We start from the raw sequence: 18,033 nt of genomic DNA on the forward strand, positions 1-18,033 counted from the left end.
AATGCTACACATATTGTACCACAGCGTACATTCCAACCCTACTAGAGCACTAACCCTAAAACATACATACACACTTTTCCAGGAAACTCTTGTCAGCTTGCAATACTACCAGAGTCTGTGTTTTGGTGCCAAAGGACATAACTTTTAACTTAACACTTGCTCAGTTCATTTCATTTTTGTTTTTTCACAATAACCACAAACTGGATGTGACTTTTCACCTCCAACAATAGAGAGTAGTTGGCATATGTCTTTCCATAACTACCATTTCTGAAGAGTGAAGGGTTACATAAACAGCTGTTATCTAAACACATTGTAGAACCCCTAGTGCAAAACTGATTGGTAAGATCAGCCATGATGGATGTATAATACTGAACACTTCGATTAATGTACCCACTCTACTGACAAATATACGAGTGCATATTTTTTCTAACTTATGGATTCTTTGTCGATGTGGCCACTTTTAATGTACAAGGCAGTATTGTCATGAGAACAATACTACATTAGAAAGTGGCTAGGCCTACTTCGGATATTGAACTGGGGAACGTACGAACAGTAATGATGCTGAGAGAGTTGAAGGACATGGAAATCAAGTGTAATCCACAAGATGTGAAAATAGCCAGGAAGTAGAAAGCAGAAGCAGAAACTGATGACGTCCTGTCTTCTCTTACACACCGAGATATGGTGGGTGCAACGCAAATTCATTGCAAGGGACTTGGTTTGGGCGCATATCAGTTCAGACCATTTGCAAGTATGATGCAGAGCGAATGCAGATCTGTTGTTAGCAACAACATCAAAACGAGGGACGCAGAGAGAAGAGAGTTTCATTTGATCCAATGCATTCAACAAGGACAGATGACGAGATGGGAGGAACGTGTTGTTGAGAGGAAAATAAGTTGAGATGAGATATGGAGGTGGACCACATCTCGGATAAGTTTTCTGATTCGTTCATCCTATGATGCTATCACATGTAAATCTAGTAAGATGAAACGTCTCAGAGAATGATATATGCAAATGCGGAAAGGTCGGAACACTGAAACATATTCTTTCCAACTATTCACTAGCATTGAAGAGGTATACATGGAGACACAACCTGGTCCTTAAGGTTATTTTCAATGCTATAAAGAACCAAATTATCTCAACAACAGTGAAAAAAAACTGTTGAAAGTACCAACTAGAGATTTCATTACCTTCATGCAATCAGGACAGCGAATCCGTTTCAAGAAGAAGAACAACAAACTTCCTGTAATCGATGAAAAGTGGAACGGCTATTGAGAGGTGACTACAGATTTACCAGGGTGGCAGGGACTCTTTCCCATCCTACTTACGTAAAAACTGGACATTTTAATGTGGTGTGAAAGAAAGAATGTTGTGAATCTAGTTGAGTTAACAGTTCCTCATGAAGATAATATTGACGCCATTCAGGCTCGAAAGATTGACAGTTATGTAAACCTCCTCAAGGAATGCGAAGACACAGGCTGGACAGTGGGCATTTTCCAATCAAAGTCAGATGTAGAGGATTTGTTGGACACAGTGTGAGACAACTGTCGTTATCGTGAAGCCTAACTCATTGTAAAGTAAATACCACAATGACTGATATCGAAACTACAGTAGAAAAGGCTAGCCACTGGATTTGGTTAAAAAGAGATGATGAGCGATGGCTAGAAGAATATTAAGCTTTATTTGATAACCAGTTGATCTACTAAGTGGGGGCCTCATATCAGTGAGGGGGCCGGTGTATATTGATGCCATTGAGAGGTAGGTCCCGAAACGGCGCGCCTTATCTCCTGACGACCCCATACACTTGCTGGCTGCCAGTATGAGGAGTTCTTGAATGGTAGCACTTGCATGTGCAAGTTGTTTGCAAAACATATATATATATGTGTGTGTGTGTGTGTGTGCTTCACAAACAATATGGACATCATTCATGATGTGAAAGTGACGCCGACATTAGTTTCAGATCACAACATAATAGAGCTGTCTATGTACGGACCAAAAGTAGCCAGAGACATACAGTCTAAAGGAAGCACCCAAAATATCTCCAATCTGAACTTCCTCAAAGCAGACTGGAAATCGATCCAAAAGGAGATCCTCAGACAGGACTAGCTGAAATGTCTCTCCACACCAAACATTGGCATGAAACTAGAATATTTCATGTCTGTTATGCAAACCATATGCCAGAAATATGTCCCAGAGCACAAGGCCAATACAAAAAGGAACAAAATTCCAAGGGAGAGGAAGATCTTCATGAGACAATGGGCGAAGGTTGCAAATTGCTTCAACTAACATTCCAAAAGTGGTGAAAGGTCCCGCCTAAAAACGACACTGATGGAGATTGAAAAAAGCCTGCAACAATCCTATGTGAGGGAGAGAGCAGACAAAAAAGCCTGGGTTATAAAAAAACATTAAGTCAAACCCAAAGGCCTTCTTTCATTATACCAAAGAAACAACCTCAGAACACTGCCAAATGTGACCCTTCTTCCAAAAGAATGGCTCCCTCACAGATAGTCCAAGCAAAATCAGTGAGGTACTGAATGACCAGTTCAAAAGTGTCTTTACCACCCTGTTGGAACACAGACATGTGAATGAACCAGTGAATTTCTTTGCTGCCTCACCTAAAACCAGAGAGGCAGTCACGATGGATTACATCGACATTAGTGAAGAAGATATATACTAGCTATAGATGAGGTGAACGCAAATTCAACTGCTGGTCCTGATGGTTTCCCTGCAATCTTTCTCAAATCATCTAAGCGTGCCCTGGTGAAACCTCTACAGATTCTTTTCTAAGAGTTTTCTTGCAAATTGCAGGCTGTCAAGCAAACTGAAGACTGGAACAATATGCCCAATCCATGAAGGAGGAAGCAGAGCAGATGCTAAAAATTATAAGCCTATCTCTCTGACTTCACACATCAATAAAGTAATGGAATGGATAGTCAGAGGGAAACTAGTCACATTCCTTGAAAATGATTTGCTGAGTGATACCCAGCATGGCTTTCAACAAGGTAGGAGCTCTTACAGCACTATGCCTGGGTGTTGAGGCAGTTACTCAACAAAATGTGGATGTAATATACCTTGACTTTGCAAAAGCTTTTGATAAAGTGTGATCTTTGCTCAGCTGGAAAACTTGGAGAGTGGTTACAGGACTTTCTGAAAGATAGAAGTCAGGCAGTAGTGGCCAATGGAGCCACCTCAAAGAAAACACAAATAATGAGCAGTGTTCCACAGGGCACTGTCTTGTAACCACTGCTTTTTATAGTGGCCTGCTCAGATATGCCCTCAGCTTCCTGGATAACCACCCTTGCTAGCTATGCAGATGATACGAAAGTCTCACAGAAAATACAGAACCCCAGCGATGTTGCACACTTGCAGCAGGAGTTGGACTCAGTTTACAGATGGGCTGAGGACAATAATATGCAGTTTAATGCTGAAAACTTCCAAGCTCTGTGCTACCAGCGTCCAAAACTGAATATAAAACTTACAGGGTACACTGGTCCACAGGGGATTACAATCCCAGAGCCTAAATCAGTGAGGGTCCTGGGTATTGACATGAGTGATGATACCTCTTTTCAAGTGTACATTACCAGGATGGCCACAAAGTGCAGATGATTGGCTGGATGGATCCTGAGAACGTTCAGGACCAGAGAGAAGGAAACCATGATGGTCCTCTGGAGGACATTCGTCATCAGCCACCTGGACTACTGCTCCTAGCTATGGTCACCCACAGTGTAAAATTAAAAGCAGATCTTGAAGCAATCCAGCGAAGCTTCACGAAGATTGTCTTGTTGCAACAGCTCAGCTACTGGGAGAGGCTGAAACAGATGTATGTGTGTGTGTATATATATATACATACATATATATATATATATACACACACACATACAAATACATATATGTTTTTTTTATTGCCCACAGGGGGCTAAATACACATATATATATATACATACACTTATTTATATATAACATACACACGCACACACAGGGTTGTCTCAGAATCCATAAGTCAGAAAAAATATGTACTCATATATTTGTCAATAAAGAAGGTATATAAAATCGAAGTACTGTATTAATGTCCATTACACCTGATCTTCTCAATTGGTTTTGCACTAGGAGTTCAAAGGAGTGTTGGGTAACAGCTCAATTGTGTAACTCTGGAGAGTTTGCCACTTCTGAAGAGCCCCGGGTTACATAATTGAGCTGTTACCTAACACTCCATTGCACTCCTAGTGCAAAACCAATTGGTAAGATCGGACGTAAGGGATATATAATAATGGACACTTCGATTAATATAATATGTATAGTCATAGGCGCGGGAGTGGCTGTGTGGTAAGTAGCTTGCTTACCAACCACATGGTTCCGGATTCATTTCCACTGCGTGGCACCTTGGGCAAGTGTCTTCTACTATAGCCTCGGGCCGACCAAAGCCTTGTGAGTGGATTTGGTAGACGGAAACTGAAAGAAGCCCGTCGTATATATGTATGTGTGTGTTTGTGTGTCTCTGTTTGTCTCCCCAACATCGCTTGATAACCGATGCTGGTGTGTTTACGTCTCGTAACTTAGCGGTTCGGCAAAAAAGATCGGTAGAATAAGTACTAGGCTTACAAAGAATAAGTTCTGAGGTCGATTTGCTCGACTAAAAGCGTTGCTCCAGCATGGCCGCAGTCAAATTACTGAAACAAGTAAAAGAGTATACATATAAATACACACACATACACACTCACATTTTCTGATGATACTAGATAAATACAAGACCACAACAGTTGAGCAAAAGTATTTCATTATTCTGAATTAGGCTTGCATATAGCATATCAAGAATAAATCGCTTGTGCCGATCAGTTATCGACCTGTCTGCATTCTGTTGAATTTAAACTGCTCAGTGCTACATAAATAGAAAACCAATTAATTTAACTGAAATGAAATTAGGAGTGACCTCCCTTAGTTTTAGTATCGATAAATGCGATGGCGTTGGCAAGGCATGCACTTTCGAGATGGGCAACAAGAATGGTATATAAATATATCTAAATATATGTATTACACTTCAGATTTTTTTCTTTAAATTTAAATTGTTAATGTTTTTGTTATAGTTGTTGAAGTTTTTTGTGGTTATGAGTCGATGTACACTTTTTTTCTTTCGTTTTTGATAACACCTTGTATCGTATATATCCTTGTGTAACCTGATCAAGGTCTCACAATAACAACGTTAGAGACGTATCAATTGGTGTGTTCGAAGGCATTCGTTAAAAATAATAGTTATATGTAGGAAGTGGATGACTGACAATTATGAATTACTAAAAATAAGATGAACACAACACTTCTTAATTTGTTTATATACTAATGCCTTCGTTTGTTGTTAGTGAAAAAGTGTAGGATGAATACAACAGGATATATTTCTATTAACTTCGAAATGAGGTGTATTTTACGATAAATTGCCTACTTTTCATTAATAACAACCCTCCCAACTTTAGCATCCTTATTTATCGATTAAGAAATGTCACGTTTTTATTTACTTCGATTTGTGTACAAATAGAGAATTGGTAGAGAATAGTTGATTGAATGGACTCCGCTATATTAAAGGTGTACAAAAGGTATTAATTTTATTGACCTCAATAGGACGAAAGACATTCGATTCAGATTCAGGTGAGATTTGGATTCAGCTCTGAGATAAACAAAATTAAATATTTTAATTACATTTCATCCGGGACTCGATTTATGGCACGTTCGTCATTCGAAACACGGCCAAAAAATAGGTCCTTGTGCAGGACGGGGAGATTGCACTCGTTGAATCTATACGTATTAAACCAGTAGCGGATTAAGATATGTATTTTAGAGACCTCCATCCAAAGATTACGTGAAAAGTTTTGAAAATATCACTGGGGTCGTCATAACTGTAACCCAGGAAACTGCAGCATTTTATTTATTTCCACTTAATAGTGGACGTTATGTTAGAACAAACTATACTGCGGTGTATACCATGTGAAAAACTTTAACATTGGCTTTTGGTGTAAAATGTACTTTTGTTTATATCGCGAGCGGGGAGATAAATCTCCCCATATCCCCCACCCCGTTAGCTATATAAACAAGAGTGCATTTTGCACGAAAAGCTAATATGAGAGTTTCTCATTGTATGGAATCTGCTGCGGTATAGTTTGCTCTAACAGAACGTCCACGTTTAAGTGGGGACAAATATTACCTCTCGGTATTAATACTGCCTCTGTCGCTAATATATATTTTTTGCAATATCTTAATTCGAAATATCGAAAGTGGTGCTTGACTTCAATGGAATTCACCACCACCAATTTTACATAGAACAAGCAGATCTTAACCCCAAATTTGTAGGTAAGGTACATAGTCGTTTGAATCAATCCCAGTATGGTGATGACAAAATAAGTGATTTCTGTTTTCTCGTTATTTTCTCCCTACCTATTTGAAATCATTACATTGTAAGTATTACATCATTATTTTGTACTGTTTCGTCATCTTTAGGATTAAAAACTGGTCAGCATAGTTGTTGTCGAATTTGAATGAGTCTAAAACATAGTCAGGTGGCAGGTCCTCTTTTCCCAAGGAATTTTTCCTCAACTTTGACTCGATTGTAATTGAAGTCGGTAATAAAATATCTGGATAATTTTTAGTGTTTAACAATCAATATTGTTTTTTCTGTTGGATTCCAAACCAATTTTTTCCCACACTAATGATAATTTTCAAGTTTCAAAAATTATGTCTAACATGGGGTAAAATGAGTAATGTAAGTAAATATATATTGAAGGGAACATTCCAACAGATCGTGGAAAAGCTATAGATAATATTTTATGTTGAGTTTTTTTTTAGTCAAGTTTCTTTAATTTTTCATCATGTGCCATTTTCCCTAATCTTCTTTTATTTAACTTAGATATTTAAAATTTTTTTGCATTTCTGATCTTTCTGATATCTAGAGATAGATACTGACGTGTATGAGTCTATTTTCAGAAGAATTCAAATGGAAAATATATTTTGTCTTGGGTTACTCATTTTGCCCCACCCAAATAGTCTTTTATATGCTCAAAGAAAATGGCGATAATTTTCTGAGATAGTGATCAAATTATATTATAATGCTTTTAATGCATTTAAGGAAGACCATTTGCTTAGCTGATTAAATTTTTGTATGGTAGTGAACATTTGTAAAAATATATTTTGGATCAAAGTCAAAAATGCAGCAAAAACACCCCATTTTTGCCCCTTCTTCCATATTAATGGCCCTGTCTACTATCAAGGTATAGAAAACACATCTATAGGCTTCTGGCAAAGCTATGTTACAACTGTGGAAAGAGTGGTTCATATTCAGACAGATTAGTTGATGGTCAGCACACTGTCAGCTTATCAATGTGTTATGGCTGGCCATATAGCCGTGAATGTTTTGTTGACCAACAAGATAACCTTGCAATTACTCAGGTGTAATTTGTCAATCTCTGGTGAGAGTATTGTTTTATTCTTTCATGTTTCAGTCGTCTTCAAGGAGGTGTCCAAGCAGCCATCCTGGGGGCACCGCCTTGAAGGGTTTTGTTAAACAAATCAACCTTAGTACTTATTTTTTAACTATGGTGCTTATTCCATCTGTTTCATTTTACTGAACCACTAAGTTATAGTGATGTAAACTAACTAGCACCAGTTGCTATTTGGTAGGAAAGCAAGCACATGTGTATATGTTTATATATATATATATATTTATATATATATATATATATATATGTATATATATATATATATATATATATATATATATATATATATATGTATAATTACTGTTCCGTGATGGTAAGCTCAACAAAAAAGTACTCCATCTGGTGAGAGATAAATATTATTTAATAGATACATGTTTTTACTTTTACGTGCTACTAATACACTGTTTGGCATGTTCTCAGTGCAAGAAACTATTAGTAGTGCATAATACATGTATAGTGTCTATTAAATAATATATATATATACAACTTCTGTCTACCATTTTCACTCTCATAGCATTGGTTGGTTTGAGACTATAGCAGAAAACACTTTCCCAAAATGCCATGCAGTAAGACTGAACCTAAAATCACACGATTGCAAAGCAAACTCCTTAACCACACAGCCATGCCTGTATGTAATTTTGATTCCTTATTTTGTAAGAAAGGATGTAAAACTTGTAAAGAGTATCAGATCTACATTTTGAATATTCTAAACTTGACATATTGCTGTTAGTTTGATATAATTTGTTGGAAATTTTTAAAAATTTTTTACTTAACTAAAAAAAAACAAATTTTTTTTTTTTCTTCTTTTTATGAATGTGCAGCTAAAGTTGGTATGATGGCAGAATCGTTAGCATATTGAGGGAAATTCAAATTCTGCTGAGGTCAACTTTGCCTTTCATCCTTTCAGGGTTGATAAAATAAGTACCAGACAAATACTGGGATCATTATAATCGACTAATCTCCTGCTTCTAAATCTGCTGGCCTTGTACTAAAATTTGGAAACATTAAACATACAACTGAGATTGAGCATATATTTCAACATGTGACATAACCTGCATTTTCTAACTGAAAGAAAGAATATCTGTATAAGAGACATTATTATGTTTGAATTTCATCTTATTTAACTACTCTATTGGAGATGTGAATAATGGTATTCACAATACTAACAGAAAGTCCCTAATTTAACATGTAAGTAATAACTTCAATCTGGCCTTATAGTTAGAATGTTAAGCTTCTTGGTTGTTAGGTCATATATTTGGTTCTTGGATCAGATGCTGCAATTGTGTTGCCCCAGTCTGTTGCTGCCTTTCTTTAAATTGAGGCATAAAATGAAATGTATGTTATACAACCAGTATATGAATGAAACTGGCACAAGGCTTGTTTGTTCATGGATATCATATTGGTTTCTGATTTAGACACAGGGCCAACAATTTTAAGGGAAGGAGTTGGTCAATACCATTGACCCTGTACTTGACTGGTATTTTATTCTATTGATCCTGAAAGGATAAAAAATAAAGTTGACTTCAATAGGATTTGAAACCAGAACATTAAGAGTTGGAAGCAATAACATTTGGCCTTTTGTCCAATGATCTAACTATTCTATCACCTTGAATATTATCTGTGTCATAAAGATAATAATGGTATCTGTTTTCTTGTTGGGCTGTTTGGGTGAATGATAAAATTTGGGGCTACATTAACATCTGTACTCTATATACTATATATATATAGTAACAAATGTATTATATATTCAAGATTATATATACATACATATATATATATATATATATATATATATATATATTATAATAAGGGTGAAAAATTGGATATTAATTTAATTAACACCAATTTAAAACCAGTGGCCTAGCATAAAGAAAATTCTGAAAATTCAGAAAAATTATATTACATACATATGAGAAGGGATGACCACTATATGTATTTTTGATATATATATATATTTTTGTCAATGAAAAATTTTCACTTTTTTTCATTTTTGCTACGATGTACTATTAAAATCTAATGGAAATATTTCCAGTGGTAATATATTAATTGTGTGAATGTTTGATTTTATTTGTTATTTTTTATTTTTATTTTCCAGAACTTTACTGTGCCAAACAGATATTTCCAGAAAAATTCCACACAACTGAAGGTATTGTGCCATCCAACTTTGAATTGGTAATTCAACCATATTTATTGTTATTTCTTTTGATATATTCAAATTTTGGAAAATTGATTCTTATAGGATTGGAATATTGGCAAACTGAACCATATTGCAATAGCTGTGACAGATTTAAACAAAGCCGTTGCTCTTTATAAAGATGTTTTAGGAGCTAAAGTTAGCAGTAAAATGGTAAGTTGTTTCTTCTTTATTAAAATCCATCCATCCTTTCTCTCCCCGCTCACTATTCCTGGGAGGGTTATGGAGGTAAAATCTTTAGACACCTCCTCCATAGGGTTTTATCAGAAACAATTGCCATTAGACTTTCTGGGTGAATTCCCAAGCATGCCCAGCTGAGACTATGGATATTATTCAACTATCTCATTTTTGGTTTACTCCTAGGTCCCCTCTGATTGGTTTGCCTTGAAGAATTTGTCTTGTAATTCTTTCCTGTGCCATTTTAATCACATGTTTAAAGCACCAGAGCTGTGACCTCAATGCACAGAAGTAGTGACTTGACCTGGAGAGACCCCTGATCTCCAAGTTATAGACCCTGTTGAGTAATGTTACTCTAGAGATCCATCTGAAGAACCCTATCCCTAGCCTTGTTAAGATGAAGTTATGAAAACACTACTTTAGACAAATAATCTGAAAGTATTGTACATTTCAAATAAAATATTTTGTTCTTCATTTATTTATTGCTAATAGCAATGATTAGTTTTTCCTTGTACTGAAACAAAATGGAATAAATATTTCCTGAACTATGACAAATATTTTTCTCTGCTCAAACGAAATAAAATATTATATATCTGAAAAAAATATTCTTCATATATTTCTCATGTAAAGTTTTTCTTCAGCTAAATGATAGCATATTCTATTCCAGGAATAGATTAATCATGTATTTTTAGAGGACAGATGACAGGTGCAGTTGTGTGGTAAGAAGTTTGCTTCCCAACCACATGGTTCTGGGTTTGGTTCCTCTGTGTGGCACCTTGGGCAAGTGTCTTCTACAGGGTGTCCCAAAAAATGTATACATACTTTGTATAACTGTAAAGGAAATATTTATTACAATGTGCATCCTTTCCAGAAAATAGTATGATCTACAGACATTATTTAATTGCATATGTATGGTGAATGGTCCAATGTGTTAACCCATTGTGTTTCATTAATAACAGTTTAAATGAAATTTTTATCTTTCAGGATTTGCCAGAGCATGGAGTATCAACTGTGTTTGTAGAACTTGGGGAAACTAAAATTGAGGTATATGAATTTTTTTTCCATTATATTTTATCATGCATTCTTTTGTGAACCATAACTTTGTTGGTAACAGATTTCACTGTTCACTGAATTTATGCGTATAACAGGGACAATAAATTGTCCAGACCATCAACTGTTGGGTAAGAAGCTTCTGAACACTGTGACATCTGTCCTACCCTAAATAATAATTTCTATCTTAGGCATAATGTAGTTGATTAACTAAACCTCATTTCTTGTTTTAATAACTCTCAAAAAGATGAAAAGTAAAGTCAATTTTGGTAGGATTTGAACTCAGAATGTAAATGGACATTAGTGCTAAAATACAATATGGAATTTCATTTTCAGCTCTGCCTATTTTTCCATCCACCAGCCTAAGCATGCTAAATAAAATTGATTTCTAATGTATGCATTTGACCACAAATTTTGAGGAAGAGTGCTGTTGATATATTATTTTATTGATTACAGAAAAATTAAACGTTAAAATGATCAGGGAAAAATTGAATACAGAATATAAAAGGCTATGATTAAATAACAAGCTGCAGAACTTTCTTAATCCATCTATTCTATGTTAACAAAGAGAGAATAATTCACATTACTTTTTGTTCTTTCCAGCTGCTTTATCCTTTAGGGGAGAAGAGTCCAATCAATAACTTCTTAGAGAAAAACAAGAATGGTGGAATGCATCACATTTGTATTGAGGTATTTCTTTTTTACATATTGGTGTATTTTATTTTGTTTATTTTGATAAGGGTGGTAGTTTTAAGAGCTTGTTTACTCATAGTTACGTTGGTAAGTATGTTAATTATTCCCTGTCCCTAATTGTGTGAATATTATTCACACAAATAATGTTACATGAAGCTTATAGTACCATAAGTATTATTGATAAAGTTACACCATGGCTGTGAGGTTAATGTGTTGGGCTACAAATTCAAAGTTATCAGTTCAAAATTTACTATAGTATTGTATTGTGTCCTTGGGTAACACACACAATTCCATTTTTCTGACTTTGTTTTACAAAACTTGTTTCATTCAAAATTTGGTTAGTTAACAAAAGGATAAGCTTCTAGCTTGAACGGTATGCAGAATACTTGTTTTTTCTGCTCTCCATCTCAGCCATACCATCATGGAAATATGTATATAAAGTATTTAATGGTGAATTTGAAAAATTCCAGATTTTCTGTTTAAAGTGTTGTGTTGCCTTTCTAGAAAAGTGAGGCCTATTTTTGTGATGACTTCTGACTTTTGCTATGGTCATAGCTGTTTCTTCCACCAGTATATCCATTTATGTAGGAGTTAACAGGTTCTTTTACTCTGTCTTCTTCATTATTGTTTTGAGGGCTGTTACTAGGATCTTTGATGCAGAGTTCAATCTGAACCCCATCCCAAACAAACAGTAGATCTTACCCTTATATTTTACCAGCCAGTATTTTCACAATTTCTCAACCACACAAAACTGCAGTTGGGTTGATTTTAAATCAGCAATTGTAAATGCTCCTGTCACTTGTCACCACTCTCACACGTTCTCCTTTCAAACATCTATAGCTTCACTGTCTCTGTGACACACTATGTAGTCATTTAACTCTCAAAAGTGTAACCTTAATTTCTATTGACAGACCTACCACTCTCAAGGATAACACTCCATTTTTCATCATCTTTCTCCACCTAGCTTCTTTTCTATCAACTGCTTATATGCTACTCATTCCATTCCATCTATCCTCCAGCCACAGTGTTGCTAAAGTGGTTCTGCAACCCATGTCAATGAGATCTCTTCTCTCCCTATCAGAACTTTCACTACAGTTAATCAATGTAGAAGCATTTTTGCTCAATCAACAGAGTAAAATTGGTGATGCAATAACCTCTCTTTTGACTGTTTGCCTGGCTACAATAGCTCTCTGAATGATCAACTTGGTTTGCAACTGCCCTCTTCCCTTCTCAAGACCTCACAGATCTAAACTTGCTGTCTTATTACAGTCAGTTCTGCCTTTGTCAGTATTGCAAGATTCAATGTTAATACCCTATTCTTGATCACTAAATCTCTGACAGCCATGCTCTCAATGTTTGGCAACTGTTGAAGTCTTCCAGAAATGTGATCAGGGAAACCAGTTGCAAACTCTTTCTAACCTGTTTCCAATAAATTAGGCTAGCCCAGCCTAACCACCTTCTTGTCTATTAGCAAAAACATCCACCTGTTTCCTGGTACATTTAACTCTTCTTAACAGAGTGTTTGTGGCTATAGGTTACAAGCACACTCTGTTAAAACATCTTTTAGGTAAGGGTTGGCAATGAGTATAGTGAAGAATTCTAGGTAGAAGTAGGGGTTCACCAAGGATCAGTCCTCAGCCCCCTCTTACTCATAGTCCTCCAAGCAATAACAGAGGAATTCAAGACAGGCTGCAACTTACCACTTGTATACAGCATACATCAACATGTCTCCATTCAAGCATCTCTACAGTCTCACTAGACCTACCTTTCAGTGTGGGTTTATATCCCTTGCAAATATCAACTCACTGAACTTACCCTGGTATTTATTAAAATAAAAGAAGACTTACAAAGATGAATTTATTTTCTAAAATTCAGCAAAATAGATAATTTCTACTTGATTTCACATAATATTTAATGGTTTCATATTCATTACCATTTAGCATAAATATATCTTAGGAAATGGAAAATATTTTCATAACTTTGCCAAATCAGATTGGAGCCTGGTGTAGCTATCTGGTTTCACTAGTCCTCAGTCAAATCGTCCAACCCATGCTAGCATGGGAAGTGGACGTTAAACGACGATGATGATTCATTTTCTTATATTGGCAGATGTTAGATGAACTTGTGTTCTTTTCTTGGTGTAGCTGTGTCTGTTTTCTTGCCACTGCTTTTAAATGCATTTCTGACAAAGTTCTTTTTTGTTTTTGTTTTTTTTTCAAAACCTTATCTCCACAGGTTGATGACATTAAGAAAACTGTGAAAGACTTACGTTCCAAAAATATCCGGTTACTCTCTGATGATGTTAAAATTGGAGCCCATGGGAAGCCTGTAATATTTGTCCATCCAAAAGACTGTAATGGAGTGCTTGTTGAGTTTGAACAGTGCTAATGTGAACTAATTACTACTAACAGACTTGACATTGACATTCCTTTTGTTTTGTTAGGATTATTGAGAAAATGTTGTGATGTAAATAAAACATAAAAGTTTGTGATTGTTATTTCTCAAAATATATCTTGTACAAATGTAACATTTAGTCAATTGCTTAACTCTTTCCTATCAGAAATATCTATCTGCAGCCTCATTACCTTTAGTAAACACAACTATATTGTGTTTGTCGTCTTCTCCATTGGATGATTTAAGAATTGTCAATTGAAGCATAGTACAATCTCCATGGTAACTAGTTACAGTTAGATTATCTACGAAATTTTTAAATTACATTTTTCTGCTGGAGGTTCTGCAGCACTAGTTGTTAACCACTTTGAAAAAATTATGAATATTATTACTTTCATTTTCCTTTTTTATCTCATATATTTCTGGAGAAGAATAGTTAAAGCAAAAGAGCATCATCAACATCATCATCATCGTTTAACGTCTGCTTTCCATGCTGGCATGGGTTGGATGATTTGACTGAGGACTGGCGAACCAGATAGCTGTACCAGGCTCCAATCTGATCTGCCAGAGTTTCTACAGCTGGATGCCCTTCCTAACGCCAACCACTCTGAGAGTGTAGTGGGTGTTTTATGTGCCACCAGCATGAGGGCCAATCAGGCAATACTGGCAATGGCCATGCTCAAATGGTGTTTTTTACATGCTACCTGCACAGGAGCCAGTCCAGCAGCACTGGTAAAGACCTCGCTCGAATATTTTTTCACATGCCACCGGCACAAGTGCCAGTAAGGCAACACTGGTAACGATCACGCTCAAATGGTGCTTTTTACGTGCCACCGGCATGGGAGCCAGTCAGCTGCTCTGGCAATGATCATGCTCGGATGGTGCTCTTAGCGCTCCACTAGCACGGATGCCAGTCATGCGGTGCTGTCATCGAATTTGATTTCGATTTCAATTTCACTTGACTCAACCCTGAACTGAATATTGTTTTCAAGAAGATAAAAGAAAAGAAAGCACAATAGGTGGAGTCTGTAGATTTAAAGTTGATAAAAGGAACTTTACATGACAATCTTGCAACAGTATTGGAAATCTTGTTACAGAACTTTAAAGAATATAGTTGCATGTTAGTAATCTTATCGTAGAACATTATATGATAACTTTGCAAGAGTGGTAAAAAAAAAAAGTACCATCAGGGCTCAGTCCTCAGTCCCCTTTATAATAGTCTTCTAAGGAACAACAGTAAAGTTTAAGACTGGCTGTTTGTGGGAACTTCTGTTTCCTTATGACCTTGTTCTCAAGACATTCCAGACATGGAATTTAGAATCGAAAGCCTTCAAGTAAATCTACCAAGGGAAAAGGTTTTGGTTTACAAGGAAGAAGATAGGATACTACTGCTATTTCTGCTTCTCCCTTTGCTAAGAAACTATTGCCTAGCTTCTCTTCTAACTACCTTATATAATTCTCTACTTCCCCCATTCTTCCCAAGCTTGTCTCATCACTTTTATGGTTCTATCTACCTCACTGTTCCACCAACACAGTGCTCTGTAACTTAGCACCAGCCACAGATTTTGTCTGCAGCTCTCAGTAGGTTGTCCCTTACAAACTCCCTCTTGTCCTCTATGCTGTATGTTTATATATCCTCTTTACCATCAAACACTTCAGTTAAATTTACTCTAAATCTCTGACTGTTTGATGGATCTTTAAGCTTCTATATCCTCCTTTCCCAGACTAACATGTGTCTCTGAGTCCTTCTAGCTATAGATCTGAAGTTACTACCCACTAATTTATGTTGGATTGTACATTATTTACCAAAGAAGGACTTTACTTTTACAATCATCTATCTTATTTTCTGGTCAGAAAATAGCCAGTCTAGCTCATATGCCTATCACATTGATAGGTGATCAGCTGGTTTCCTGATGTTAGTGTTGAAGATCATCAAGCCCATTAGCCTTGTTCCATCCTAATCTACAATCAAACCCATAAATTTCATGTAAACTTTGGAATATATATATATATATAATTATTATTATTATTATTATTAAGGCCAGTAAAACAAATTCTAATAAAAAGAAGTGAGAGTAAAATGTGAATAAACTACCTTTATATTTAATATAAATAAGTATAAAGTTTATTGGTATTTCAATAAAAACAGTAGTAAGTCAAAGCAATTAGCCAGAATACTCACTGGGATAAAAGTCATTAAGGGAAAATAAAATAAAAAAGCATTTATTTTATTTGAACAGGACACTCAATTCCATTAGGTTGTGCAACAACATCAACATCATCATCATCATCATTTCATTGTTATTATGTTAAATTGTCATATGTCCAAATTTGTTTTTTTCAATATTTATTTTTACTTGCAAATAGCTGGTTCTTTTGGTCAAACTGTCATATCTCCAACTGCTTCAGAAGCCATCATCATCATTATCATCATCGTTTAACGTCCACTTTCCATGCTAGCATGGGTTGGACGATTTGACTGAGGACTGGTGAAACCGGATGGCAACACCAGGCTCCAATCTGATTTGGCAGAGTTTCTACAGCTGGATGCCCTTCCTAACACCAACCACTCAGAGAGTGTAGTAGGTGCTTTTACATGTCACCCGCATGAAGGCCAGTCAGGCAGTACTGGCAACGGCCACGCTCAAAATGGTGTATTTTATGTGCCACCTGCACAAAAGCCAGTCCAGGGGCCCTGGCAACGATCTCGCTCGAAAATCCTACGAAGGCCAGTCAGGCGGTACTGGCAACGGTCATGCTCAAAATGGTGTATTTTATGTGCCACCCGCACAAGAGCCAGTCCAGGGGCACTGGCAATGATCTCGCTTGAAAATCCTTACACATGTCACGGACACAAGTGCCAGAAAGGCGATGCTGGGCACAGGTGCTATCTCGATTTTGCTTGCCCCAATAAGTCTTTGCAAGCTGAGTTTTGCAATTATTTTACTAATTCTTTGTTATATTTAAAGTAATTGAAAGAAACACAGAGCAATGAAAGGGTTAAATAATTTGGATATCACAGAGGAGACATTTTCAAACCTCATAATCTGGCAGCTACCTTGCTGATTCCAGATCAAAAGGTAGAGTTAAATATCTTACTTAAGGTCACAACATAATAATATATTGATTACTGAGATTCTCTGAACATGCTGCTTGTTCTTCTATGAAAACCAATTTCATGAAATTTTTACTGCAGTTTCCTCAGTTTCTCAAACCTTTTCAAAGTTTCCGTTGAAAACAATGATCAAATTTACAATTATTTATGTCACAGTCAGTTTGAAGAAGACTCATGTGAACCCACTGTGTCACCAAGTAGCTTCCTGTGTTTCTGGTTAAAACACTTAAGTGTGCCACATTAACATAATGTATTTACAGCCCAGGAAAATTTCTTTCTACTCCTTGTAATTCACAACATATCTAAGTCCTGAGTTTCTTCAGCAATTTCCACAAACTAGATAGATGCTTTTAGAAATATTATTTCCCAGAACATTTCAAGTGGTAGCATATGTATTTTTGGTATTTCCCTGATATTATAGTTAAACACAATAATACACAGTTAGGACATGGAAAATTTATTTGAGTCTCTCTCCATCAACTTGATATTAATCTAAGATATATAACACCATACTCATTCTGTGTACTAATATTAATAAGTTTAACCCCAATTGATCCTAAATATGGCTGGTCTGATATACAAATTAAAACAACCCAGAGCAATACTTGATTGCAAATCGTGTGTGTGCATGCATGTATGCACATGTGCACATGCTCATGTGCAAGTATGTAAATACATCAAAAGAGTAGTGCAGTTAGTCATTCAAGATTGCATAACAATGGGAGCAGATCAGTACAATACTGTTTTGCTTTTGTCTTAAAAAAGAAATGTTTCATTTATTATAAAATGAAATAAAATACATTTCTTAGTTTCCTGTGAAATAAAGACCTGACTAAATTAGTATAAAAACATAACCTTCAGATAAGAATTTCAAAAAGTTATAAAAATAGATAACAGAAATTGTCAAAGTGTAGTACAACAGTTTTGCTACGGAGTGGGGG

General features: G+C 36.0%; 1 protein-coding gene across 2 annotated transcripts; it reads left to right on the top strand.

Moving 5' to 3' along the window:
• Nucleotides 1–4,858: 4,858 nt before the first annotated feature.
• Nucleotides 4,859–14,074, top strand: LOC106868106 (methylmalonyl-CoA epimerase, mitochondrial). Of its 2 annotated transcripts, none has more exons than XM_014913229.3 (6): nucleotides 4,859–4,998; nucleotides 9,568–9,618; nucleotides 9,712–9,819; nucleotides 10,828–10,887; nucleotides 11,497–11,583; nucleotides 13,822–14,074. In XM_014913229.3, exons 1-6 carry the CDS (start codon nucleotides 4,954–4,956, stop codon nucleotides 13,972–13,974), a joined length of 504 nt encoding a protein of 167 aa, XP_014768715.1. In that variant the 5' UTR covers nucleotides 4,859–4,953; the 3' UTR covers nucleotides 13,975–14,074. The 2 variants fall into 2 exon arrangements, with proteins under 2 accessions (XP_014768715.1, XP_089198984.1); XM_089342858.1 differs by lacking the exon at nucleotides 4,859–4,998 and adding an exon at nucleotides 8,000–8,100.
• The last annotated feature ends 3,959 nt before the right edge of the window (nucleotides 14,075–18,033 follow it).

This window comes from Octopus bimaculoides, chromosome 2, assembly GCF_046866305.1.
Source record: "Octopus bimaculoides isolate indiv1 chromosome 2, ASM4686630v1, whole genome shotgun sequence".
In the NCBI taxonomy this organism is placed as follows: Eukaryota; Metazoa; Mollusca; class Cephalopoda; order Octopoda; family Octopodidae; genus Octopus; species Octopus bimaculoides.